General features: G+C 41.8%; 1 protein-coding gene across 1 annotated transcript in view; it reads right to left on the reverse strand.

Moving 5' to 3' along the window:
- GC (GC vitamin D binding protein) overlaps positions 1-26,141 on the reverse strand; it is a 49,210-nt gene extending 23,069 nt beyond the window's left edge. Inside the window, exons 1-2 of the mRNA XM_039350342.1 lie at positions 26,005-26,141; positions 1,502-1,571 (exon numbers count right to left, since the gene is read on the reverse strand). Coding sequence (XP_039206276.1) covers positions 1,502-1,571; positions 26,005-26,068 — 134 coding nt within the window. The 5' untranslated portion in view covers positions 26,069-26,141. The remainder of the gene's footprint in view (positions 1-1,501; positions 1,572-26,004) is intronic.
- Positions 26,142-26,459: the final 318 nt, after the last annotated feature.

A 26,459-nucleotide genomic window follows, 5' to 3' on the forward strand; every position in this document is an offset into this window, starting at 1 on the left:
GTTCCCTCACTGTTTCCAGGATGGCTTCGCTGGCCACATGAAACCACTTTGTGGGCTGCATCCGGCCCCCCGGGCCTTGTGTTTGACATGTCTGCTCTAGAATCTTGCAGACACTATGTATCCCTTAGCTATACAACTAGTCCTCCACTTATGACTGTAATTGAGCATGGAAGGATGATTATAAATCATTGCAGTTGTTAAGTGGGTCACTTACATGACCAGATTTCCCCATTTTGCAGCATTTTTTTTTTGCAGCAGCTGTTAACCGAATGTAGTAGTTCAGTGAATTTATTTTACGCAATGGGTGTTTCTTTGCTGGAAACAGGAAGTAAATGCCGGAAACTGGCAAAAAAAAAATCACCGACAATAGTGGTCATGTAACTCAAAAATAGCCATAAAGGGGAGTCTGGTTGCCAAGTGCCCAAAATGTGATCGTAGGACCATGATATGTGTATTTGTGTTTGTGTGTGTGGCTGTTGTAACTTCGAAATCAGATCATAACAGATTGAGGAAATCTGTTGTAACTTAGAACAGTCAGTAAGCGATCAGCTGTAAGTTGAGGACTACCTGTATTTTTTATTTCTTGCTGATACAGGTGGTCCTCGACTTACAACAGTTCATTTAGTGACTGTTCGAAGTTACAACGGCACTGAAAAAGGTTGTCAACGCTACTAACATCGGATGTTCTTGCTTTGACAACAGATAGAAATGCAGCCGTTTTTCCTCTGTCGCTTTTAGAGTTAGTTGATGCTGGGAGGGGGAATGTGGGTAAGAGTCCAGCTAGTCATAACAATAATAACTCAGCCTGGGAACTCAAGGTCATTGGGCCCAGAGTTGATACAGTTTGGGAGAAAGCCTGCACTTCAAGCTAATTGGGGAATGTGATTTATGACTGTTAATTGGAGGATGGAATTGTGCTTTGCTACTTTGTGCCTAGGGGAGGGGAATTCAGTTTTTGGCTTTAACTATGTAGTGCCGATACTTTGTTTTGTTGAATAAAAGATTCTTTAAGGTAAAACAATGCCTCAAAGTTCTTTTGAAGAGTTTCATCTGTCGGAACCGTGACAAAGGTGACTTATGACCGTTTTTCACAGTTACAACCTTGGCAGCATCCCCATGGGCACGTGATAAAAATTTGGACTCTTGGCAACTGGAGTCATGTGATAATCCCCTTTTGTGACCTTCTGACAAGCAAAGCCAAGAGGGAAGCCCGGATTCACTTAACAACCGAGTTACTAACTTAGCATTTGCAGTGATTCACTTAACAGGTGTGGCAACAAAGGTTGTAAAATGGGGCAAAATCCACTTAACAACCATCTCGCTTAGCAACAGAAATTTTGGGCTCCGTTGTGGTCGTAAATCCAGGACTATCTGTACTTTGATGCCATCTTTTGGGGCACCGAAGTTTTCTATGCACAGCAAGTATACAGTATATTTAAAAATGCTACGCCAATATTCTGAACTCCGAAAGCTGAAAAGAATCTGGTTTCAAAACACCTACAAGAAGCGAAAATTCCTTTCTCCAAATGTGTTGTATTCATTGCAGACTTTTTCTTTGAAGTAATCCTTGCCTGTCAAAACAAAAGATGAAAGGTGGGTTAGTAATCATTCAGATGTGGAAGAGAAAGAAAACAGCAGATCCAGCAAGGATTTACACCAGGAGTAGGCAACCTTGGTTCTCTTATGACTCGTGGACTTTAACTCCCAGAATTCCTGAGCCAGCCATGCTGAGGGGAAAGGGAGAGTTTCCAAGCTGAGCCACGCTGGCTCAGGAATTCTGGGAGTTGAAGTCCACAAGTCATAAAGCAACCTAGGCCTAGGCCAGAGGTAGGCAACTTTGGCTCTTTTATGACTGGTGGACTTCAACTCCCAGAATTCCTGAGCCAGCATGGCTCAGCTTGGAAACTCTCCCTTTCCCCTCAGCATGGCTGGCTCAGGAATTCTGGGAGTTGAAGTCCACGAGTCATAAAAGAGCCAAGGTTGCCTACCTCTGGCCTAGGCCTCGGCTGCTTTATGACTGGTGGACTTCAACTCCCAGAATTCCTGAGCCAGCATGGCTCAACTTGGAAACTCTCCCTTTCCCCTCAGCATGGCTGGCTCAGGAATTCTGGGAGTTAGTCCACCAGTCATAAAAGAGCTGAGGTTGCCTACCCCTGCTCTAGGTGAGACTTGGTGACGATTCTGATGCTTGCCATCAGCTTTGCATAGAAGGCAGAATTCCCATTTACATTCCAGCTAACTCCAGAATGGTCACGGATTACCCTCGATTTACACTAGTTCATTTAGTGACCATCCAAAGTTACGATGGCACTGAAAAATAGTGACTTATGACCGTTTTCCACACTCCTGACCATTGCCCCATCTCCTTGATCACGTGATCAATATTCGGATGCTTGTCAACTGACTCATATTTATGACGGTTGCTGAGTCCTGGGATTATGTGATCTGCTTTTGCCATGTTCCTGACAAGCAAAGTCGACGGGCCAGACTCACTTAACAGCCGTGTTACTAACTTAGAAACGGTGGCAAGAAAAGTTATAAAATAGAGCAAAACTCACTTAACACACGTCTCGCTTAGCAATGTAAATTTTGGGCTCAGTTGCAGTTATAAGTTGAGGGCTACCTATATTTGAAGTGGAAAGACATTCCTATTGTCTTCCTTCCTTCCTTCCTTCTTTCCTTCCTTCCTTCCTTCCTTCCTTCCTTCCTTCTTCCATCTCTCCCTCCCTCCCTTCTTTACAATTCACATTTCAACAAAGAAAGAGGAGGAGGAGATGAGGAAGAGGAGGAAGAGGAGAAGAGGAGGAGGAGGAGTGGGGGAGGAGGAGAAGAAGAAGAAGAAGAGGAGGAGGAGGAGGAGGAGGGGAGGAGGAGAAGAAGAATGAGAAGTAGAATAAGAATAAGAAGAGGAGGAAGAGGAGAAGAAGAATAAGAAGAAGAGGAGGAAGAGAAGAAGAGGAGAAAGGAGGAGAAGAATGAGAATAATAATAATGAGAAGTAGAAAAAGAATAAGAATAAGAAGAGGGAAGAGGAGAAGAAGAAGAAGGAGGAAGAAGAGAGAAGGAGAAGAAGAGGAGGAGGAAGAGGAGAAGAAGAATGAGAAGTAGAAGTAGAAGAAGAATGAGAAGAAGAGGCGGAAGAGGAGAAGAAGGAGAAGAAGAAGAATGAGAAGTAGAAGTAGAAGAAGAATAAGAAGAGGAGGAAGAGGAGAAGAAGGAGAAGAAGAGGAGGAGAAGAGAAGAACGAAAAGAAGAAGAAGAAAGAGGAGGAGAAGAAGAATGAGAAGAAGAGGAGGAAGAGAAGAGGAGAAAGGAGGAAAAGAAGAATGAGAAGAATAATGAGAAGTAGAATAAGAATAAGAATAAGAGGAGGAAGAGGAGAAGGAGAAGAAGAAGAGGAGGAGGAGGAGGAAGAGAGAAAGAGAAGAAGAGGAGGAGAAGAGAAGAAGAATGAAAAGAAGAAGAAGAAATAGAAGCAGAAGTAGAAGTAAGTAATAAGTAGTAGTAGAAGAAGAAGAAGAAGAGAAGAATGAGGAGGAGGAGAACTTGCTTTTTGCACTAAGCAAGGCCAGAAGGAACAGCAGCCTCTTTGCCATAACAAATTCTATTATCACTTTCATCACAAGCAGATCAGAAAAGCTCTTTGAACATTCATCCTATCTGTCATAAATCATACTGGGTGAACAAATAAATGTCTATTTTTTAAAACAGCGCCACAGTATAAAAAGATTACATTGACCTTTCTTCTTCCGACAGCTGAGTTGATAGAAATGGAGTTTAGAAACTTCCTCCCAATCGCCCTGCCGATCTCTTAAAGCTTTCTTTCTATCTGTTTAGCGATGGCTTTGCCTAGATAAGTTCCTCCTTTAGAGAGAGATTATAAATCTTGGCTTAAATGGAGAACATCCATTGAAATGATTGCTTCTGGTTACTTCAGGCCGCTCAATGCAGTCTGAGCATCCACCCCCCCCCCCAGGAAAAGAGCCTTTTAAATGAAGGCCTCCCTCTGTTTCTTCTCTCTCCAGCTACTTTAGAGATACTCCTCCCATTAGTGTTCTGCTGTCTTCCCTGATTTATTAAAACCACGGAGAAAGGAGAAATTTTAAACTCCTCCTTCAGAGTTTCTCTTATCTTCAAGGTTCACCTGGGAAATCAAAACAATGCTTAGTTTTTTTTTTTTTTTTAAAAAGACCTTGCTTGCGCTCTCTCTTGCATGGAGCCCATGCGGTGCAAAGTCAGTAACTCTGAAAAAAAAAAAAAAAAAGGAAAATTTGAAAGGAAAAGAATTTCCTCCTCTGTCAAAATGCTCAGAGGCAGGTGGCTGAAATGCACCATCCCTAGAAATTAGGCTGATACAAGGTGTCTTACATCCACCAAGTAAAGCTGGTGGATGTAAGACACCTATTGCAATGAGTTATTTTCCAAATTAAAATAAGAAGAATGTTGCAGTTCTGTGTGTGTGTGTGTGTGTGTGTGTGTGTGCGCGGAGGGGGGTCATTCAAGGGTGTCCTGGGGGGGTGGGAGGGTCGATGATGTCAAAATGAGTGTAATTGGTTGATTGAAGCTCTGCCCCTTTTTACTGGAAGCATATTAGCCATAGCATTTAGACTTATATGCCGCTTCACAATGCTTTTACAGCCCTCTCTCTAAGCGGTTTACAAAGTCAGACTGTTGCTCCCAACAATCTGGGTCCTCATTTTAAAGACCTTGGAAGGATGGAAGGCTGAGTCAACCTTGAGCTGGTCAGGATCGAACTGCTGGCAGTGAGTAGTGAGGTAGCCTGTGGCATTGCATTCTAACCACTGCACCACCATAGCTCCTTCCTTCCTTCCTTCCTTCCTTCCTTCCTTCCTTCCTTCCTCCCTCCCTCCCTTGATCCATCCATCCTTCCTTCCTTCTTTCCTTCCTTCCTTCTTCCCTCCTTCCCTTGATCCTTCCTTCCTTCCTCCCTCCCTCCCTCTATCCATCCTTCCTTCCTTCCTTCTTCCCTCCTTCCCTTGATCCTTCCTTCCTTCCTTCCTTCCTTCCTTCCTTCCTTCCTTCCTTCCTTCCTTCCTTCCTTCCTTCTTCCCTCCTTCCCTTGATCCTTCCTTCCTTCCTCCCTCCCTCCCTCTATCCATCCTTCCTTCCTTCTTCCCTCCTTCCCTTGATCCTTCCTTCCTTCCTTCCTCCCTCCCTCCCTCCCTATATCCATCCTTCCTTCCTTCCTCCCTCCCTCCCTCCCTCCCTTGATCCATCCTTCCTCTCTCCCTCCCTCCCTCCCTTGATCCTTCCTTCCTTCCTTCCTTCCTTCCTTCCTTCCTTCCTTCCTTCCTTCCTTCCTTCCTTCCTTCCTTCCTTCCTTCCTTCCTTCCCAATAGCACTTAGATTTATATGCCGCTTCATAGTGCTTTACAGCCCGCTCTAAGCGGTTTACAGAGTCAGCATTCTGTCCCCAACAACCTGGATCCTCATTTTACCGATCTCGGAAGGATGGAAGGAAGTCAAGCTTGAATATTAATTTTCTTTTAATTTTTTAACTGAGGCATATTAAAGACCTATCCCTTTGTTGTGTGGATGGACAGGTGGTCCTCGACTTACAACACTTCATTTAGTGACCGTTCGAAGTTACAATGTCATTGGAAAAAAAAAGACGTGACCATTTTTGCAGCAGTCCCAGGCTCACGGGATCAAAATTCAGACGCTTCCCAACTGACTCATACTTACGACAGCTGCAGTGTCCCAGGGTCACGCGATCCCCTTTGGTGACCTTCTGACAAACAAAGTCAATGGGGAAGCTGGATTCACTTAACAGCCGTGTTACTAACTTAACAGCTGCAGTGATTCACTTAACAACGGTGGTGGGGAAGCTCGTAAAATGGGGAAAAACTCATTTAAACAATTGTCTCACTTAACAATCTAAATTCTGGGTTCAATTGTGGTCGTAAGTCGAGGACCATCTTCATGAGACAGTGGTAGAGAGCAACAATGACAAAAGAATTGGCATCTTTAAATTTAACCATGCACTTAGCGGCAGAAATTTTGGGCTCAGTTGTGGTTGCAACTTTGAACAGTCACTAAACGAACGGTTCTAAGTCAAGGACCACCTGTATTCATGACAGTTGCAGCATCCTGGAATTACGTGACTGCCATTGGCGATCTTCTCAAGCAGTTCCAACAAGCAAAGTCCATGGTGGAAGACTGAGTTCGCTTAACGGGCACTTGATTCTGCAACGATTCGCTGAACAATAGAATCTATTCTATTCTAGATCCAATACCTCTTCTCTTCTCTTCTCTTCTCTTCTCTTCTCTTCTCTTCTCTTCTCTTCTCTTCTCTTCTCTTCTCTTCTAGATCCAATACCTCTTGTCTTCTCTTCTCTTCTCTTCTCTTCTCTTCTCTTCTCCATTTTCTATTCTATTCTCCATTTTCTCTTCTCTTCTCTTCTCCATTTTTTATTCTATTCTCCATTTTCTCTTCTTTTCTACATTTTCTCTTCTATTCTATTCTCCATTTTCTCTTCTCTTCTCTTCTCTTCCTTATTCTCTATTCTATTCTATTCTATTTTTACTCTCTCTTCTCTTCTCTTCTCTTCTCTTCTCTTCTCTTCTCCATTTTCTATTCTATTATATTCCTTATTCTATTCTATTCTTACTCTCTCTTCTCTTCTCTTCTCTTCTCCATTTTCTATTCTATTCTATTCCTTATTCTTTCTTCTATTCTATTCTCTTCTTATTCTCTCTTCTCTTCTCTTCTCTTCTCTTCTCCATTTTCTATTCTATTCTATTCTATTCTATTCTATTCTATTCTATTCTATTCTATTCTATTCTATTCTATATTCAATATCTATTCTATCCTATTCTCCATTTTCTCTTCTCTTCTCTTCTCTTCTCTTCTCTTCTCTTCTCTTCTCTTCTCTTCTCCGTTTTCTATTCTATTCTATTCTATTCTATTCTATTCTATTCTCCATTTTCTCTTCTCTTCTCTTCTCTTCTCTTCTCTTCTCTTCTCTTCTCTTCTCTTCTCCATTTTCTATTCTATTCTATTCTATTCTATTCTATTCTATTCTATTCTATTCTATTCTATTCTATTCTCCATTTTCTATTCCATTCTGTTCAACTGAAGCAGATGAACAATTTGCTATGGCTAAGCGGGAAGACAATGGCTGCATTACTTCCAGTTGCTGAACTACAAATTACTCGACCTTTTCATTGGGTTGCACAAACTCCTGCAACCTGGTTCTCTCTGTTTTTCGCTCTGTTGAAGTTTGCCTCTTTGTTTGGGGGAAAAAAAAAAAATCACCGGAGAGAATTAATCATATTAACTTCAGGATGGTAAGAGTGGCCCTAAAATGTAGGTCCTCTTTCTAAAAGGAAGAATGTCTTGGGGAAAAAAAAAATTGCTTTCAGTTGAGCTGTGCTCCCATCTAAGGGGTTTTTTTCTTTTTTTTTTCTTTTATTGCAAATTTTTTTTATTTTCCATTTTTCCATTACATCATAAAAAACACTTCAGATAAAGAATAAAATAAATTTATACACGCAACTTTCGGAATTGCTCACCCATTTCCCCCCCAAACAGCATCCAACCTCTGACCTCTTCTCTCACTTCCCTCTTCCTCCCTCTTATTCCTTACTCTCCTCCTCTCCTCCTTCTCCTCAATCTTCCTACTTGCTTCTACCCTTCCTACAAACTAGGTTTTCAGCTTTGAATTCAAAAGACTGAAATTTATTGATTGATTTACTTTGCTGAAAATGCCAAAGCTCTCTGGGCAGCTTACAACAGACAACAAGCCAGCGACAAGGAAGAGAAAAGAAAGAAACAGTTGACTGTGACAAATGATTAAGTATCAGCTTCACTCAGGGGTTGACACTGTTTTCCAGAAATTGAAAGTAAAATGGATAAGAAGGGAAGCTTTATTCCTTGAGGGAATAAAGGAACAAAGAGAGACTCGTTAAACGCCGGCAAAACCAAGAAGCCAAAGAACCAGGAAGCATTAAAGTACACAATAGCCATCATAACTCATCTGAAAGTACATCCGCTTGTGTTTCCAAACAGAAAGATAGAGAGCAAATGGCAAACTGAGAAAAAATGGAATAGAAAGCCAGTTGGATCCTTTTTCAGGGAGGAAGGAAGGAAAAAATAAACGTAAAAGTGTTCGGATGGTTGCAAGAAAAAAAAAAAGGAGTTCTAGTTTATTTTTTATTTTTAGTTTTGGAAAAGGCATTGTTCCTAATGGATCTAATATATGGTATTATCCAAGTAGACAAGAACATGTAAAAATGGTTTGCAGGTTCAGTTAGAAGCCAGCCACTCCCTGGGAATGAAAGCTGTAGAGCGGTTCTCAACCTTTTTAATGCCGCGACCCCCAACCGGTCGTAAGTCGAGGACTACTCAACTGGTGCAGCACCGTTTGCAGAATGGGACTTTTGGCGGGCTCAGCAGGGCAGAGACAGCCTGGACAATTCCTATTGGCTTTTGAAAGCCAATAGAATTAGACTCTATTCAAGAGAGTCTATTCTATTGGCTTTCAAAAGCCAATAGAATAAAAGGGAGTAGCACAGCTAAGGAAAAGGGGGGAAAAATGGCGGACTGCGTTGTTTGGCGACCCCCGTGAAATGGTCGTTCGACCCCAAATGGGGTCCCGACCCACAGGTTGAGAACCACTGCCGTAGAGTCTTTGCCTATTTGTGTAGCTGTGTTTTCTTTCCCAATATATACATACAGCATTATCTATCTCCAGTCTACAACATAGTCCTTTCAACAGTTCCAAGAAGGCTACACACCCTTTTGCACCACTCAGGTGACCCTGAGGACACAGATAAACCTCCAAGTGGCATCAATGACTTTCTTAAACAGGGCTTTTCAACTTTTTCATCCATTGTTCCACTTTTAGAATATGGTAACATCCGAATACCACTAGTCGCCTAGCAAGGTGTCAAAAACCTGATGACCCCCCCCAAAGGAAAAAGATGATAAAGTACAGGTAGTCCTCGACTTACAACAGTTCGCTTAGTGACTGTTCGAAGTTACAATGGCACTGAAAAAAGTGTCCCCCAAGCCACAGCCGAGCAAGACACTTGCCTGCCCACCCGGCAGCGTTCTTCCTCCTGTCCGAGGTTTGCATTGTTGTGAGCATTTCTGTTGAGGATTGGCAGCGGGGATGGGGTGGGGGGTGTTTGGTTTTTACCCCCCCCCCGTCTGCTGGGTGGTTGCAGCAGGTTTTGGTCACTTAACACGACCCTGGGACACTGTGACTGTCATAAGTATGAATCAGTTGCCAAGCATCTGAATGTAAATCACAAGACCCTGGAGATGCTGCAACATTCCAGCTGATCGGCGCTTCTTCAGGGCTCAGCAGAAGCACCAGGATCAGCGCTGAGCTCCAGCTGCAGCCTGGCACTGATCCTGGCGCTTCCACTGAGCCCTGACAGCCCCGAAGAAGCATCGATCAGCTGGAGCCTGGCGCTGATCCTGGCGCTTCCGCTGAGCCCTGACAGCCGTGCAGCTCCAGCCATCTCTCTCTCAGGCTTGTGCGGTGCTGCCACCGGTTCAGCTCATTCCCCTCCCCGGCTACCACTTTTCTAGGATGGTCACATACCACCTGCCAGGTGCCAATGTACCACAGGTGGTACTCGTACCACTGGTTGAAAAGCCCTGCTCTAAAAAAATGCAAATGACCAGCTGTCTGCAAGGAGTATAAATCCTCCCATTCCCCACCATCTAGTCAGAGCTGAAGAAGCTTCTTGGATGAGAAGCGACACGTCTTCAAAGAATAACAAGAAAGTCCATTTGCCTCGTGAAAAAGCATCTTTGGGATGCAGGCACACAGCTTTTCTTCTAGTGAGGGTTCCAACAACCCCTCACCTTCCACGTGATGCAGAGCATTATGGTTTTGGCTGTCCATGTTTCTCCCCCTTTCAGGAGAAGCCACAGAGAGAATCCAAAAAAGTCAAGATGGCTTCCGTAACTGCAAGACTGAAGCCTCATTCCTTTGCAAAGAGCCAGGTCTTTGATCATATAGATGCCCTCTTGACTTTTTGAATCGTATTATGGAACGCTTCCATCTGTATCCCCCGAACTTTTTTTTATTAGGTATAATGCCAGAAAAGACAGATAAACAAAGTATACATTTGATTTTGCATGTTACAACAGCAGCAAGAATTATATTTGCGCAATATTGAAAAAAAAATGAAGGAATAGCACCAGATGAAGAAATAATTAAAAAAAATACTGGAATGTGCAGAGATGGTAGACTGACTATGAGACTGAAAGAAAAAGAAGAAACAGAATATTACCAAACTTGGGACTTATTTTATCGATGGCTAGAGGAAAGAATAAAGGATTAGGAACTAAATATGTATTAGCGAATGTAAACTCAGACAGCACATTTGTTGATTAAATATTACTGAATGTATGGAAAAAAACCAATTAAAAACTTTTTTAAAAAGAAATTTTGGCCTCAATTCTGGTCCTAGGTCCAGAACCATCTGTATTTATATGGAGATTCCTATCCACAAGCTGGATATTGGATAACCTTGTTCGTATTGAGCAAAACTGCTGTTTTTGCAACAACCTGAAGGGGGCACACTTGCGTTGGTCACTGTCATTTGATTTTATAAATCTTTTACTTCTGGACTGACTTATCCGAAAGAAACCCACTCTATTAATAAAGCTCCAGAGAAAATGTTGCCGATGCATGTTTTCTCAGTGTGTGTCAAAGGACTTGTTAATAAATGGCTAGTCCAACGAAGTAGCATCAATTAAGTTGGAACAGCAAGTCGGCTGGGCTTCCTAAATCATCATCAAGTAGAAATTAGAGGAAAAATCTAGCCATGATCTTTATATTAACTGCCATTAAGACATTTCTTTGAGGGAAAGAGCCAGTTACAATCTGGATTAATTCAAAGGTGGCCACACAATGGAGTTCAGATACACCTCACCAATCTACATTATAAATGAATTTTATTTTACTCATTTTTAATCTATTCGATTTTTATCCTGCCTTTATTACTTTATAAGGAATTTAAGGCAGCAGAAGGTTAATACTCCTTCTTCTTCCTATTTTCCCCACAAAAACAACCTGTGTGAGGTGGGTTGCACTGAGACAGAGGATTGGCCTAAATTGGGGATAGGCAACCTTGGCTCTTTTATGACTTGTGGACTTCAACTCCCAGAATTCCTGAGCCAGCCATGAGTTCATGAGTCATAAAAGAGCCAAGGTTGCCTACCCCTGGCCTAAATCACCCAACTGGCTTTTGTGCTTAAGGTGGGGTTAGAACTCCCCGTCTCCTGGTGATTGGCCCAAAGTCACCCAGCCGGCTTTCGGGCCTAAGGTGGGACTAGAACTCACCGTCTCCTGGTGATTGGCCCAAAGTCACCCATATGACTTTAATGCCTAAAGTGGGACTAGAACTCACTGTCTGCTGGTCATTGGCCCAAAGTCACCCAGATGGCTTTCATGCTTAAGACAATACTAGAATTCACAATCTCCTGGTTTCTAAGTCAGGACCCGAACCATTTTACTAAACGTGATGGTGGCCTGTGTTCAATTTTTATCCGAGATTAGAAAACTGAGTTATGGATGAATATAAATAAATATACATATATATATTTACATAAATTGACACATCTTGGAAACGTGGCTGTACTAAGTAAGCCATAATGTGATTTAACAGAATAACAGGATTACAGAGTTGGAAGGGACCTTGGAAGTCTTCTAGTCCAGCCCCCTGCTCAGGTAGGAAATCCTATATACCATTTCTGACAAATGGCAAACCTAGTCACTGAAGTGTTGGAACAATGGTTTCAGGGGTAGGCAACCTTGGCTCTTTTATGACTTGTGGACTTCAACTCCCAGAATTCCTGAGCCACCATGGCTCAGCTTGGAAACTCTCCCTTTCCCCTCAGCATGGCTGGCTCAGGAATTCTGGGAGTTGAAGTCCATGAGTCATAAAAGAGCCAAGATTGCCTACCCTTGGTTTATACCTTCACTTTATGTAAGATGCGGACCTCTGTGGGTTTGCTAACAAACCACTATGTTTTGATAATACAAAACATTAATCTAGGCAGTTGTAAGAAAACTTATTTCTTCCTAATATGTTTTCCTTCTTTTAAGAAACCAAGCAAACCTCTTGTGCAGTGTGGGAAAACCAGATTCCAAAACAGCTGTGCTTTATTGCACAAGCAGTTTTTCTAGATTTCAGTTTTCTAAATCTCTTTTTAAAAATTGGAGCATATTGCTGGCTCAGACAGCACCCACTGCTTGTTTAATCACAGCTGCATGAGCAAACAAAAATATCTCGCTTCAAAATCTCACTAAACCAGACCAAACAAACCATTGTATGCCTTAATATACTGTGGGATTTCAGTCTTAGGAAGCAAAGCTGTAGAGATTTACACAAAAATAACCCCCTCTGATTTCCAAATAAATCAGGACACAGTGAAGTCTAAACCAGCAAAAGTTTCTTTCGTTCCTACTTCAAGTGTAACACAGACTTATAATCGTGCATAAAAGGCACAACCTCACAATGAATATCCACAGATTGTTTGAAATGAGGGAAGCTTTGTTCCAGAGGTTTTAATTAAATGGAGATTCGATTGGATCTCTGAACTGAAACAATTTTTATACACATAGTCATCAATTTACGAGCACAACTGAGATCAGGATTTCCATGGCTAAACAACCACATTTATCATTTATCATCCATCATCTGCCTCTCATTTATCTATTTCTATCATTTATCATCTATCAATCTATCATCTATCTATCATCTATCATTCTATTTTTTATCTAGGTATATCATCTATCAGCCTATCTATTTTCTATCATCTATCATATGTCTCTCATTTATCTATTTCTATCTATCTATCTATCTATCTATCTATCTATCTATCTATCTATCTATCTATCTATCTATCTATCTATATCTTTTATCTATCTATATCTTTTATCTATCTATGTCTATCATCTATCAACCTATCTATTCTCTATATCATCTATCATCTATCTCTTTGTCTCATTTATTTCTATCTATCTATCTATCTATCTATCTATCTCTATCTATCTATCTATCTATCTATCTATCTATCTATCTATCTATCTATCGTCTATCATTCTCTATCTTTTATCTATGTCTATCATCTATCATTGATTGACATCTATTCTCTATCAATCATCTATCATCTGTCTCTCATTTATCTATTTCTATCATCTATCTATCATCTATCATTCTATCTTTTATCTAGATCTATCATCTATCATCTATCATCTATCAGCCTATCTATTCTCTATCATCTACCATCTGTCTCTCATTTATCTTTCTATCTATCTATCTATCTATCTATCTATCTATCTATCTATCTATCTATCTATATCTTTTATCTATCTATATCTTTTATCTATCTATGTCTATCATCTATCAACCTATCTATTCTCTATATCATCTATCATCTATCTCTTTGTCTCATTTATTTCTATCTATCTATCTATCATTCTCTATCTTTTATCTATGTCTATCATGTATCATCGATTGACTTATCTATTCTCTATCAATCATCTATCATCTGTCTCTCATTTATCTATTTCTATCATCTATCTATCATCTATCATTCTATCTTTTATCTAGGTCTATCATCTATCATCTATCAGCCTATCTATTCTTTATCATCTATCATCTGTCTCTCATTTATCTATATCTATCTATCTATCTGTCTATCTATCTATCTATCTATCTATATCTTTTATCTATCTATATTTTTTATCTATCTATGTCTATCATCTATCAACCTATCTATTCTCTATATCATCTATCATCTATCTCTTTGTCTCATTTATTTCTATCATCCATCTATCTATCTATCTATCTATCTATCTATCTATCTATCTATCTATCTATCATTCTCTATCTTTTATCTATGTCTATCATCTATCATTGATTGACTTATCTATTCTCTATCAATCATCTATCATCTGTCTCTCATTTATCTATTTCTATCATCTATCTATCATCTATCATTCTATCTTTTATGTAGGTCTATCATCTATCATCTATCAGCCTATCTATTCTCTATCATCTATCATATGTCTCTCATTTATCTCTATCTATCTATCTATCTATCTATCTATCTATCTATCTATCTATCTTTCTATCTATCTATCTATCTATCTATCTATCTATCTATCTATCTATCTATCTATCTATCATCCATCCATCCATCCATTCACCCATCTCTCCATTGTATATGTACATATATGGTTAAAAAAAACCAAAATGTTTTTATTGAGAGTTTTATTTGTTTGGCTTTGGTGTAATATCCAGAACAATTTTTTTCTGCTGCTTTTTTTTGATGCTTTTAATTGAATTGCTCTGAGCAGGTGGCTGTAATCGTGGCATCCATAAATTTTGTAAATAAATTTATAATTGGCTTTTCTCTTGCTTCTGTGCCTTATCTTTTTTTTTTTTATGTTCACTGTTAGTTTTATAGCTCTTCCAAGGTCTTGGGTGTGAAGGCAAGGAACTGTGTTGTTTCCTCTTTCCAAGGGTGGAAACAGCTTTTCATAACCTTCAGAGTTGACTGTTTTAGAGATTGCAAACTCTGGGCCTCAGAAAGATTCCAGACAGAAGATGGATGAGGTAAAAGGGGCTGAGAATCTGAAAGAACTGAAGCTCCCAACTCAACTTTTTCTATAGTTTGAGCCTAAAGGAGAAAAAGTTGAACACAACCACTCTTTCCTATTTACAATCTATAACAAATCCAATTTTCGGACTATCTGTATCTCAAACTGAAAAGTAGGCTAATCAATAAAAAAAGAAGAATTTAAAATAAACTATCCAATGCAAGCACGACAGGTAGAAACTAAAGTAGTAACGGTGACAGTGATATTATAATTCCTTTATCTTATAAAAGGATATGGATTATTTTTTTTTTAAAAAAAATTTCCCATGGACGAAACATTTTAAATGGACCTTTTGAAATCTTGGGAAATTATTTGCTGGGAAAACAGTGTGGGTAGTCAGCCCCCCCCGAGAGAAAGAAATGTTTTGGGGGAATATTAAAAGGCAGAATATTATATTTCCCCAAAGGATCTTAAAGGCAGAACCCCCCCCCCACAAGTCTCTCTGCCCCAAACAGAAATCAGGTCTGCAGAAATGCAGACTTGATAATCCTTTCAGAAAGACTGGAGCCAGGAAGATTAGAGCTGATGGGATTAGAAAGACAAAGTTCCTTAGAATCAACAATCCCTCACACCAAAAAATCCAGCACAGGACATAGTCATCAGCTACACCCCTAGGGAAGCAGGACATGACCTTTGGGACATAATAGGATTATCCCACCACCATCAGATTACCAGAAAGGTACACTCAGACTGAGGTCAACGTTCATGCCACAGGCACAACTCCAAACAAAAGCTCAAGGAGGTATAAAAACCCACCATTCCCTGTTACATGTGGTCAGCTTCCCCAGAGTCACCTTTCTGTCTGGCTCTGCTCTTCAATAAACCACAACCTTCTTTCTGAAGCGGTCTCCATTTTGTTTATTCCCAGCTTGGACTGGACCCTAATGAAGATCTTTCTTTCAATAACAGCAAGGAGAGTCTGCTTTTCCCAAGCTATTACTCAGATGAGCGAGGGGCTGAAAACAGCCTTTCTCCTGATGTGAAGGAAATACTTGGATGGCACTTTTGATGAGGAGTTTATTAGCACACTGATCTATGGTAATTGAGAAACACTTCTGTTGTGGCCTGAGGTGTTGAGCCAATGATATTGATATTGCATTGTCAAACTGTATTACCATGAAATAGCTAAGGAAAGATACAGCCCATAACTTTTAGCAGAGCTGTGGGAGAGCTTAGAATGAGGAACAAGGCTGCAGAAAGTCATGATTCTGGAATAACTAGAGTACAAAACATAGAATCATAAAGTTGGAAGAGACTTTGGAGATCTTCTAGTCCAGAGCTCTCCGATCTTTCCGGCTTGATGGTCCGAAAGGAAAGGGAGCAGCAGCGAATTGTGCGAGTGTGTCCCCCGTGCACGACGGCAGTGCTAGTGCATACATGCATGCACACGCTTGCACAAGAAGGTGATGTGCACCCATGGTGCATGCCCTGGTGGCTGTGTGCATGTGCAAGTGGGCCGCTAGCACTGGTGTGTATGCGCAAATGGGCTGCTGGTGCCCCACACATGCACAAATGGACTGCTAGTGCCTGTGTGGCAGTGCTACCGTGAGTTGGGGGGCTGCCAGTTATTCCTGGGGCCCAGTGGCCAACAGGCCACGGCTCCAGACCGGGTCGTGGACCATAGGTTGGGGACCTCTGTTCTAGTCCAACCCTGTTCAAACGGGAAACCCCTTACCATTCCAGACAAATAGTTGTCCAGTCTCTTTTTGAAAGTCTTCAGTGATGGCGCACCCACAACTTCTGAAGGCAAGCTGTGGTTGATTAATTGTTCTCCCTGACAAGGAATTTCTCTTTAGTTCTAGGCTCCATCTCTCTTCAGTGATCCTCCGGCCGTTAATTCTTGTCCAAACTTGAGGTACTTTGGAGAAAGAGTTGACTCCCTCACTTCTCTCACACCCCTTCAAGTACTGGAAGACTGCTATCCTATTCCCTTGGGATGAGTTCTCCTGATTCCCGCCAAGACCAGTTGCCAGATCCCATTCTCCGCTCAGTTGCAAAACAGGAGAGGTCAAGTACTCGTTCCTGATTCTCTGAGGGTGGGACAATCAGCTCTGATCCTCCTATGAAGATCAGAGGATCCTTCATCTGGTGAATTTCCACAACTGTCTCAATGTGGGAGGTGGGAACGGCTAGAAGAGGGGTCTTCAAACTAGGCCCTTTTATGACTTGTGGACTTCAACTCCCAGAATTCCTGAGCCAGCCATGCTGAGGGGAAAGGGAGAGGTTTCCAAGTTGAGCCAGGCTGGCTCAGGAATTCTGGGAGTTGAAGTCCACGAGTCATAAAAGAGCCAAGGTTGCCTATCTCTGGCCTAAGCCTAGGCCGCTTTATGACTCGTGGACTTCAACTCCCAGAATTCCTGAGCCAGCATTGCTCAGCTTGGAAACCTCTCCCTTTCCCCTCAGCATGGCTGGCTCAGGAATTCTGGGAGTTGAAGTCCATGAGTCATAAAAGAGCCAAGGTTGCCTACTCCTGGTATAGGGTCTCCTGCTTAAGCAGGGGGTTGGATTAGAAGACCTCCAAGGTCCCTTCCAAACCCATTATTCTATGTTGTGTTTGTTTGGCGTGAATGTTGGGGGGGGGGGAGAGACTTTCACTTTTTAGGGGGTCAAAAATGGTTCACAAGGAGAATGAATACTGAGGAGAAACAGAACACTATTCAAGTTAAAAGGACATGACTTCAGATTCAGGTAGTACCGATATCTGTGAACCAATAAATCTAAGGTGAATGTAGGTTTTAAAAATCATTTTGTTAGATAAGCCACACTGAGAATATGGAACCTATAAAAAGCTAGCTTGCACCTGAAAAAACTTTTGTGGTTCTCCTGCCTGGCTGAGGACTTCTGGGAGTTGAAGTCCATGAGTCATAAAAGGGCCGAATTTGAAGACCCCTGGGCTAGAATCTTGTAACAGGCTGTGAGGAAGGTAACCTTGAGGAACATGAAGAACTGTAACCACAACAATGGTTAGATGAGAGAAATCTGAGTCCAAAGCAGGAATGTAATTTGGGAAGATTTCTTTTCATTTGACCCTACTTAGTTCTAGTGAACGTAAAGACAAGGAGGGGAGAGGCTCACTCATCCTTTCCAGATTCTGTTACTTAAACTTAATAAACACTAATAACAATAATAATTGGGTGCAATGCCATAACAACTGGACACCACCTGAACACCACTGGCCTTGACAAAAATCACTGTCAGTCAATTGCAAAAGTCAGCTTTATCTGGAATAGCTTACATCCTGTGGTGATGCCCTTAACACCGTCAAACAACAACATCTTCCTATCGCAGGTCCTAGGGAAGGACTTGATAGGTGAATAAAAATGCCAAATCCAGTCTTAACATCTGGCTAGTCGACTATGTGACCCACCATAACAATAACTGGAAAAGATAGCTTTATTTGTAATAGCTTGCATCCATCAACCAACAACATCTGTTGGAAGGACTCAAAAGATGGAGAAAAATGCCAAACATCTGGCTGACCATGCAACCAACAGTATTCATAACTTTGTTTCCTGATCTGGACATCGGTCTTACAGTTCTCAAAGCCCATTACAAAACCAGAGAACTAACTAACTAACTTCCTTCCTTCCTTCCTTCCTTCCTTCCTTCCTTCCTTCCTTCCTTCCTTCCTTCCTTCATCTTTTCTTCCTCCCTCCCTCTTTCACTCCCTCCTTCCCTTCCCAATTCTTTCTCTCTCTCCTTCCTTCCTTCCTTCCTTCCTTCTTTTCTTCCTCCCTCCCTCCCTTCTCAATTCTTTCTCTCTCCTTCCTTCCTCCCTCCCTCCCTTCCCAATTGTTTCTCTCTCTCTTTCCTTCCTTCCTTCCTTCCTTCCTTCCTTCCTTCCTTCCTTCCTTCCTTCCTTCCTTCCTTCCTTCCTTCCTTCCTTCCTTTTCTTCCTCCCTCCCTCCCTTCCCAATTCTTTCTCTCTCCTTCCTTCCCTCCTTCCTCCCTCCCTTTCCAATTGTTTCTCTCTCTCTCCTTCCTTCCTTCCTTCCTTCCTTCCTTCCTTCCTTCCTTTTCTTCCTCCCTCCCTCCCTCCTTCCCTTTCCAATTCTTTCTCTCTTCTTCCTTCCTCCCTCCCTGCTCAATACATCTTTCCCAAAGAAGAAACACTGTCTTTTTTCCTACCTATTTTAATCATCTCATCTGAGGGCGCTTGTCATTTGGCAGTTTAGATTCACAAGTAAAAAAAAAAAAAAAAAAGCCGTCCAGAAATGAGTTACCTAACACCACAAGCAAACAAGGAGATAACTACCTTTGATTTGGCTTGGCCAACTTCTACCTTTGGGAAGCCACCGAATTGCGGGTTTTTTTAACTTGGGCCCCACATTTGTTCTTTCCTTGGCTAGAGAATGAAGGCCAGCTTAGCCAACACCCCCTGCAATCAGGGGCGAGTTATATCAGAGCAAATGGAACGGAAAAGAGTCAGGCACAGCTTGCCCATCTGACTCTTCCACTGGAAGCTGACCCCCGCCAGGAGCCGATGTACTTTGCTTCCCATCAAACAGACCAAATTGCACTGAGTCACAACGAAAATACTTGCAAAATTGCCTCGATTGCTTACAACGGTGAGGCAGGGGGGAAAATTAAGGCTCAACCATGCTAGTGCCGTTTGCAACACCTGTTCTTAAAAAAAAAAAAAAAGGAATGCTGCTTCATTTGCAGCCAGCGGCACGATGATCAAAATGGGGGCAAACAGCATGACACACATTAATCCCTTGTTTTTCTCCATTCCCCCCCCCCCGCTTCTGTATATGGAGTTGCTCAGTGCAGCAACAGAAAGTATAACACACACACACACACACACACACACACGCACACTCCAAGGCCCTGCCAACTCTCTCGTTCTGTACTACAGGTAGTCCTCGACTTACAACAATTCACTGAGTGTCTGTTTTAAGCTACAACAGCACTGAGAAAAGTGACTTAAGACCGTTTTTTTTACATTTATGACCGTTGCAGCAGCATTTCCCCCCCCCATGGTCATGTGATCAAAATTCGGACTCTTGGCAACTGACTCATATTTATGACCGCCGTAATGTCCCGGGGTCACGTGATCTATCTTTTGCGACTTCCTGACAAACAAAGTTGATGGGAAAGCCGGATTCACTTAACAACCGGGTCACTAACTTAAGAGCTGAAGTGATTCCCTTAACAACTGGGGCAAGAAAGGTCATGCAAAGGGGCAAAATTCACTTGACAACTATCTTAGCAACAGAAATGTTGGACTCAATTGTAGTCGTAAGTTGTATACTCCCTTCCAATTGTGTTAATAGAATAGAATAGAATAATAGAATAATGAACAGAATAATGATTAGAATATAATAGAAAAGAATAGAATAGAATAATGAATAGAATAGAATAATGAATAGAATAATGAATAGAATAGAATAGAAAAGAATAGAATAGAATAATGAATAGAATCGAATAGAAAAGAATAGAATAGAAAAGAATAGAATAGAATAATGAATAGAATAGAATAGAGTAGAATAGATGAATAGAATAGAATAATGAATAGAATAGAATAGAATAATGGAATAGAATAATGAAAAAAATAGAATAGAATAGAATAATGAATAGAATAGAATAATGAATAGAATAGAATAGAATAATGAATAAAATAGAATAGAATAATGAATAGAATAGAATAATGAATAGAATAGAATAGAATAGAATAGAATAGAATAGAATAGAATAGAATAGAATAATGAATAGAATAGAATAGAATAGAAAATATGGAATGGAATGGAATGGAATGGAATAGAATACATGTGGAATAGATTAGGAATAGAGAAGAGAAGAGAAGAGAAGAGAAGAGAAGAGAAGAGAGAATAAGAACAGAACAGAACAGAATAGAATAGAATAGAATAGAATAGAGCTGGAAGGGACCTTGAAGGTCTTCTAGTCCAGCCCCCTGCTCAAGCAGGAGAATCTATCCTATACCATCAGAGACAAATCTCCAGTGATTTTTAACAGCGTTATTCTGTATTATTTGATTGTCAGCTGTATAAGAAAGAGAGGGACTTGTATCTTGGTCCGCATATGAATGAACTATTGGGATCCTGACATGAAAACTACACATTTCATATATGATCCCAAATCCAAAATCACGAAGAAGTAGTCCTTGATTTACGACCACAATTGAACCTAAAATTTCCATTGCTAAGCGAGACAGTTGTGAAGTGGGTTTTTCCCTTTTTTAGGACCTTTCTTGCCACCGTTGTGAAGTGAATCAGTGCAGCTGTTAAGTTAGTAACACGGTTGTTAAGTGAAACTGGCTTCCCCCATTGACATTGCTTGCACAAGGTGATCACAGGACCCCAGGACGCTGCAACCGTTGTAAATATGAGTCAGTTGCATAAATACATGCATATTGCCAAGTGTCTGAATTCTGATCACGTGACCATGGGGGACGCTGCAACCGTCGTAAGTGTGAAAAATGGTCATAAATCATTTTTTTCAGGGCTGTTGTAACTGTGAAGAGTTGCTAAATCAATGTAAGTGAGGACTACCTATATAACCTGGCCCTCTATTTGAATAAAAGAGTTCAGGTGAGATCTATATATGTGAGTGTGATGACCCAGGGCACAGCACAGAGGCAATGCAATCAGTTGGTAATTCAAACCGCCCTTTAATTGCTTCAAATTTTCCCCAAATGCTCCCACATTTCTGGCAAGTCTCCAAACAAAGGAAGACACACACCCCTTCAGCCGCCTCTGGCTGCAAGTAGTTTCACATACAGTCTGATTAGGAGAGGAATTTACTCAAGGCCACGGATATAAGAAGGAATGACACATACATTATAAACCTAATGAGTCTGTTTGAATGCACGCTTGCCTGAGCAGTTTCCAAAAGGCAAGCCAAAATACAGTCCGAGATCTTTGAACATCCAAGCAACGTTGTCAGCCAGTCCAATGGTCAGAGTTTCCAGGTTTCCAAGCAGAAGTCACAGAACAAGAGATCAGCAGCAACACACACAAAACTCCAAGGAATCAGTGTTTGTTCCCGACAAATGCCTCTCCCCACAGCGTCTCCTTAAATCTCAGTCTCCAGGTGTGCCTTGTAGAGAGGGGTGGGATGCTCTCCTCCCGGGTAATTGAGCCTGCCTGCGTTGTTCCCTCCTTCTCTCCACTCTCCGTGCTCTAGGATCAGGTGGGGGTGGCCCTTGCTCATTGCCTGAACTCTGCCTCCCCTTTTCCTCCTGTCCCAATCCTGAAGGGCCCTGGCCTGCCTCGGCCTGCTTTTCCCCACATTCCTCTGGAGCCACAGACCCCTCTCCCTTGACCTCCATAGGGTCCCGTCCCAGCTCATTTTCCTCTGCAGATTCAGGCTCTGATGGAGGCATGACAGTGGGTCTGATTGGGGTAAATTATAGTGTCACTCAGGAACTTGATATTATCCTATTGCTGTGGTGGCGAACCTATGGCACACGTGCCACAGGTGGCACACAGAGCCCTCTCTGTGGGCACGTGTGCCATCGCCCCTTTTTGCTTTAGGCCTCCACTGCCATGTGCAAAAAAAAGGTTCAATCAATCAATCAATCAATTTCAACTTCTCGCAGGAAAAACAAAGATCTTGCAAAGTTGGAATTGATTGATTGAACTTTTTAGTCCCACCCAGTCTGCTGTTACCACCGCAGCCATGCCCACCCAATGGGCCCCTCCCACCCAATTGGCCACACCCACCAATGGGCCATGCCTACCTGGCAGCCGATGATACATAAGTGGGTTTTGGGTTGCAGTTTGGGCACTCGGTCTCTAAAAGGTTCGCCGTCACTGTCCTATTGTATTTTTTTCATTTAATCTGTTTCTTGCATTCCATTTTTATATATGCTTCTATTGCGCAATGTCACATCTTTTATTCTGTATTTTGATATGGCCTACATGCCGATCAGAAACATTATAGATATTATTTCAAAGAACGTTCTCTGACTTTGAACCCATTTGGAGAAAGGTGTTTTTTTTTCTTTTTTCTTTTTTGGGGCAACCTTTCCATTTAACGCATCAAAAATATTCCAATTAGAGGTGTGTGCTGAGCCCTGACTGCTTTAAGGCCAGTATAATGGAAATATTAATTACCTGGTAATTTGTAGCCCTTAAGCTCTGGAAAAAAGAAAATCTTTGGGGTTTAATGAAAAATATCAGCGGGAGAACTCTCCCCCATTTTTCATGATACAATCAGGAGCCTCATGGCTGCTCTTTTTCTCTCATTAAAAAATCCAACAGTTCTAAAATGGAAAGCTGCAACAATTCTCACAAATGAAATGGATCGAAAAAAAAAAAACAAAGAACGGATGCAATCACCAGAGATGGCCAAATGGACTGCTTTTTAACAATTATAGAAAAAAATATATCCCATTTTTTTTTTCTATTTGGAAAAAATGTCTAAACTTTTGTGCTCGAGGCAGAGAAAAAAAAATGAGATTCTGATTTTGGGATTTTCTAGTAAGTTGGTTATTATGGTACAGGGGTCTTCAAACTTGGCCCTTTTATGACTTGTGGACTTCAGCTCCCAGAATTCCTCAGCCAGGCAGGAGAACCACAAAAGTATTTTCAGGTGCAAGCTAGCTTTTTATAGGTTCCATATTCTCAGTGTGGCTTATCTAACAAAATGATTTTTAAAACCTACATTTATTGGTTCACAGATATTGGTACTACCTGAATCTGAAGTCATGTCCTTTTAACTTGAATAGTGTTCTGTTTCTCCTCAGTATTCATTCTTCTTGTGGGCCATTTTTGATTCCCTAAAAAGTGAAAGTCTCTTCCCCCCCCCCAACATTCATGCCAAACAAATACAACATAGAATAATGGGTTTGGAAGGGACCTTGGAGGTCTTCTAGTCCAACCCCCTGCTTAAGCAGGAGACCCTATACCAGGAGTAGGCAACCTTGGCTCTTTTATGACTCGTGGACTTCAACTCCCAGAATTCCTGAGCCAGCCATGCTGAGGAGAAAGGGAGAGATTTCCAAGCTGAGCCATGCTGGCTCAGGAATTCTGGGAGTTGAAGTCCATGAGTTATAAAGCGGCCTAGGCTTAGGCCAGAGGTAGGCAACCTTGGCTCTTTTACGACTCGTGGACTTCAACTCCCAGAATTCCTGAGCCAGCATGGCTCAGCTTGGAAACCTCTCCCTTTCCCCTCAGCATGGCTGGCTCAGGAATTCTGGGAGTTGAAGTCCATGAGTCATAAAAGGGCCAAGGTTGCCTACCCCTGCCCTATACTATTCTGGTCAAATGGCTATCCAGTCTCTTCTTGAAAACCTAGAACAGGGGTCTCCAAACTTGACAACTTTAAGACTTGTGGACTTCAATTCTCAGAATGCCTTACCCAGCATGCTGGCTGGGGGATTCTGGGAATTGCAGTCCACAAGACTTAAAGTTGCCAAGTTTGGAGACCCCTGACCTAGGATCAAAATCAATCATGTCACAATCTGAGACTGAACAAGAGCACTGGGAGGACTGGCTTCTATTTGGACAACCATTTGTCTGAAGTGGCATAGGGTTTCCTGCCTGAGCAGGGGGTTGGGCTAGAAGACCTCCAAGGTCCCTTCCAACTCTGTTTTCCTCTTATTTAGAAGATTATTGATAGAATTGGCTGAATACTGGAAGGCTGAGTGTTGAAAAATTGACGCTTTCGAATTGTGATGCTGGAGGAGACTCTTCAGAGTCCCTTGGACTGAAAGGACTTCCAATCAGTCAATCCTAATGGAAGTCAACCTTGGCTGTTCTTTGGAAGGACAGATCCTGTCTTAATCTTCCTGCTCCAGTAAGACTAAGTCTGAAGTATAGACACGCCTATGCTGTGTCCTCACACCCCAGTTTGAGACTAAGGCAATACACAGACGTTAGTCCGCCGCATGTGCTTTCCTATCATCGGAACCAGGGTCAAACTGACCCTAGCTGGGAGGGAGTGGATTCTCCATCATCATGCTGAGAAAAGGCGTTCAGGTAAGACAGCGCCCTTTCTCCAGCATGATTGGATGGAGAATCCACAAATGGGACATACCTTGTGTCCCTAAGGGAGGGAATGAGTTTGGGCCTGTGTCCCGCTATAAGGCAACACGTACTGTAAGACTCTGCGACCAAATGAGGCATCTGAAGAGGCATATTTGTCAATCTTGTAGTGACGGACAAAGGATGAGGGGGAAGACCATGTAGCCGCCCTGCAAATTTCCCCTATAGATGCCTGGGTCACCCAAGCCGCGGATGTAGCGGCACCCCTGGTGGAATGGGCCGTGATATGTCCAGGGGCAGTTAGTGATTTGGTGATTTGGCCACCAAATGAGAAGAGACGACTCATTGGGAACCCCTCCCCCCACTGATATTGGGAAAGATTGAAGGTAACAGGAGAAGGTGACAGTGGAGGATGAGATGGTTAGATAGTGTCATTGATGCAATGAACATGAATTTGGGGGAACTCCTGGAGGACAGGGGGGCTGGTGTACTATGGTCTATGGCAGTGTTCCCCAACTTTTCGGGGTCGGCAGCCCGGAGCAGGGGGAGAGGGGGAAAAGAAGGGATGGTTTTGTGTGTGTGTGGGTGAATGTATGCATGCACACGAACACCCATTGCTTGCGCAAGTGGGGCTGCAAACACCCACAACGCTTGTGGTGATGCTTGCGCACATGGGGCCACAAACGCCTGCAATGCTCACGTGAGTGGGGCATACGCCCCACAGACCAACTACTCATGCGGTCTGGTGGCCAATAGACCATGGCCTGGTAGGGTCCATGGCCCACAGATTGGGAAACCCTGGTCTATGGGGTCACGAAGAATCAGACATAACTTAAGTGTAGTAAAAATCTTAACCAGTAAGAATGTTTTGAATATTGTGGGGAAAACAAATTTAAATAAAAGAATTTCAAACAGGATCTATGCTAAGGCAATCAAGATGATCAGTTAGAAAAAAAGCTTTATTTCCATGTGGCTATTATTTGCAGAAATATTTGAAAAATGCCTATATTTAATTACTATTTATCCAAATAATAAGAATTGTATTAATTCAAGGTTGGCCTTGAGGAAGAGAACGTCAAGCAAAGCTGTTAGGTGGACTATAGAATTATAGAAACGAATTGTTATTGTTTTTTAAAATATAAACCCGGACAACAGGATGTTTAACAAATATTAAGGTGATTATGTTAAAAAAAATTAATAAAACATATTTAAAAAAAGAATTGGACGTAACAGTGACTGAACAAGAACAACTAAATAAAGACCAAAGACAATCAATGCAGCTTACCAACCCATTCAACTGAATTTCTCTCCACTTTTCTGCCTGGTTACGTTGGAAAGGAAAATCTTTCTTTTTATCAGAGAGAATTAAAGTGAGTAGAGGATGAATATAAAAACCCATACCTCTCTGAAGTCCATGTGTACATGTGAACAGGAGCAGCAGGAGGCTTACAACCTCAGCCTTCATCTTAGTTCCCTAACAATCACACTGGATCGTCACGCATGTAAGGTGTGCTTTCTATGGCTGGAATTGCAAGTGGGGCTGACAAACAAACCCTTGTGTTTATATCTTGCTTCCCTTTATATTTTTTTGACCAATGATTAATTGCCGCCCAAAGGTCAGAGAGCAGATACCCTTGACCTGGCTGAGATGAAGGCAAGGTCCAGAGATAGGCAAACACATGGGAGAAGAAGAGGATTTGACCCCAAACGATGTTTAGACTTAAACATTAACTCAGCAGTCTTAACCCTGTTAATACCACTTTATAATGCCTTGGTATTATGACCACACTTGGAATCCTGCATCCAGTTTACGTCGCCATGATATAAAAAAGATGTTGAGACTCTAGAACAGTGGT

This window comes from Crotalus tigris, unplaced genomic scaffold (assembly GCF_016545835.1).
Source record: "Crotalus tigris isolate CLP2741 ecotype Arizona unplaced genomic scaffold, ASM1654583v1 scf7180000018322.853269, whole genome shotgun sequence".
Lineage (NCBI taxonomy): Eukaryota > Metazoa > Chordata > Lepidosauria > Squamata > Viperidae > Crotalus > Crotalus tigris.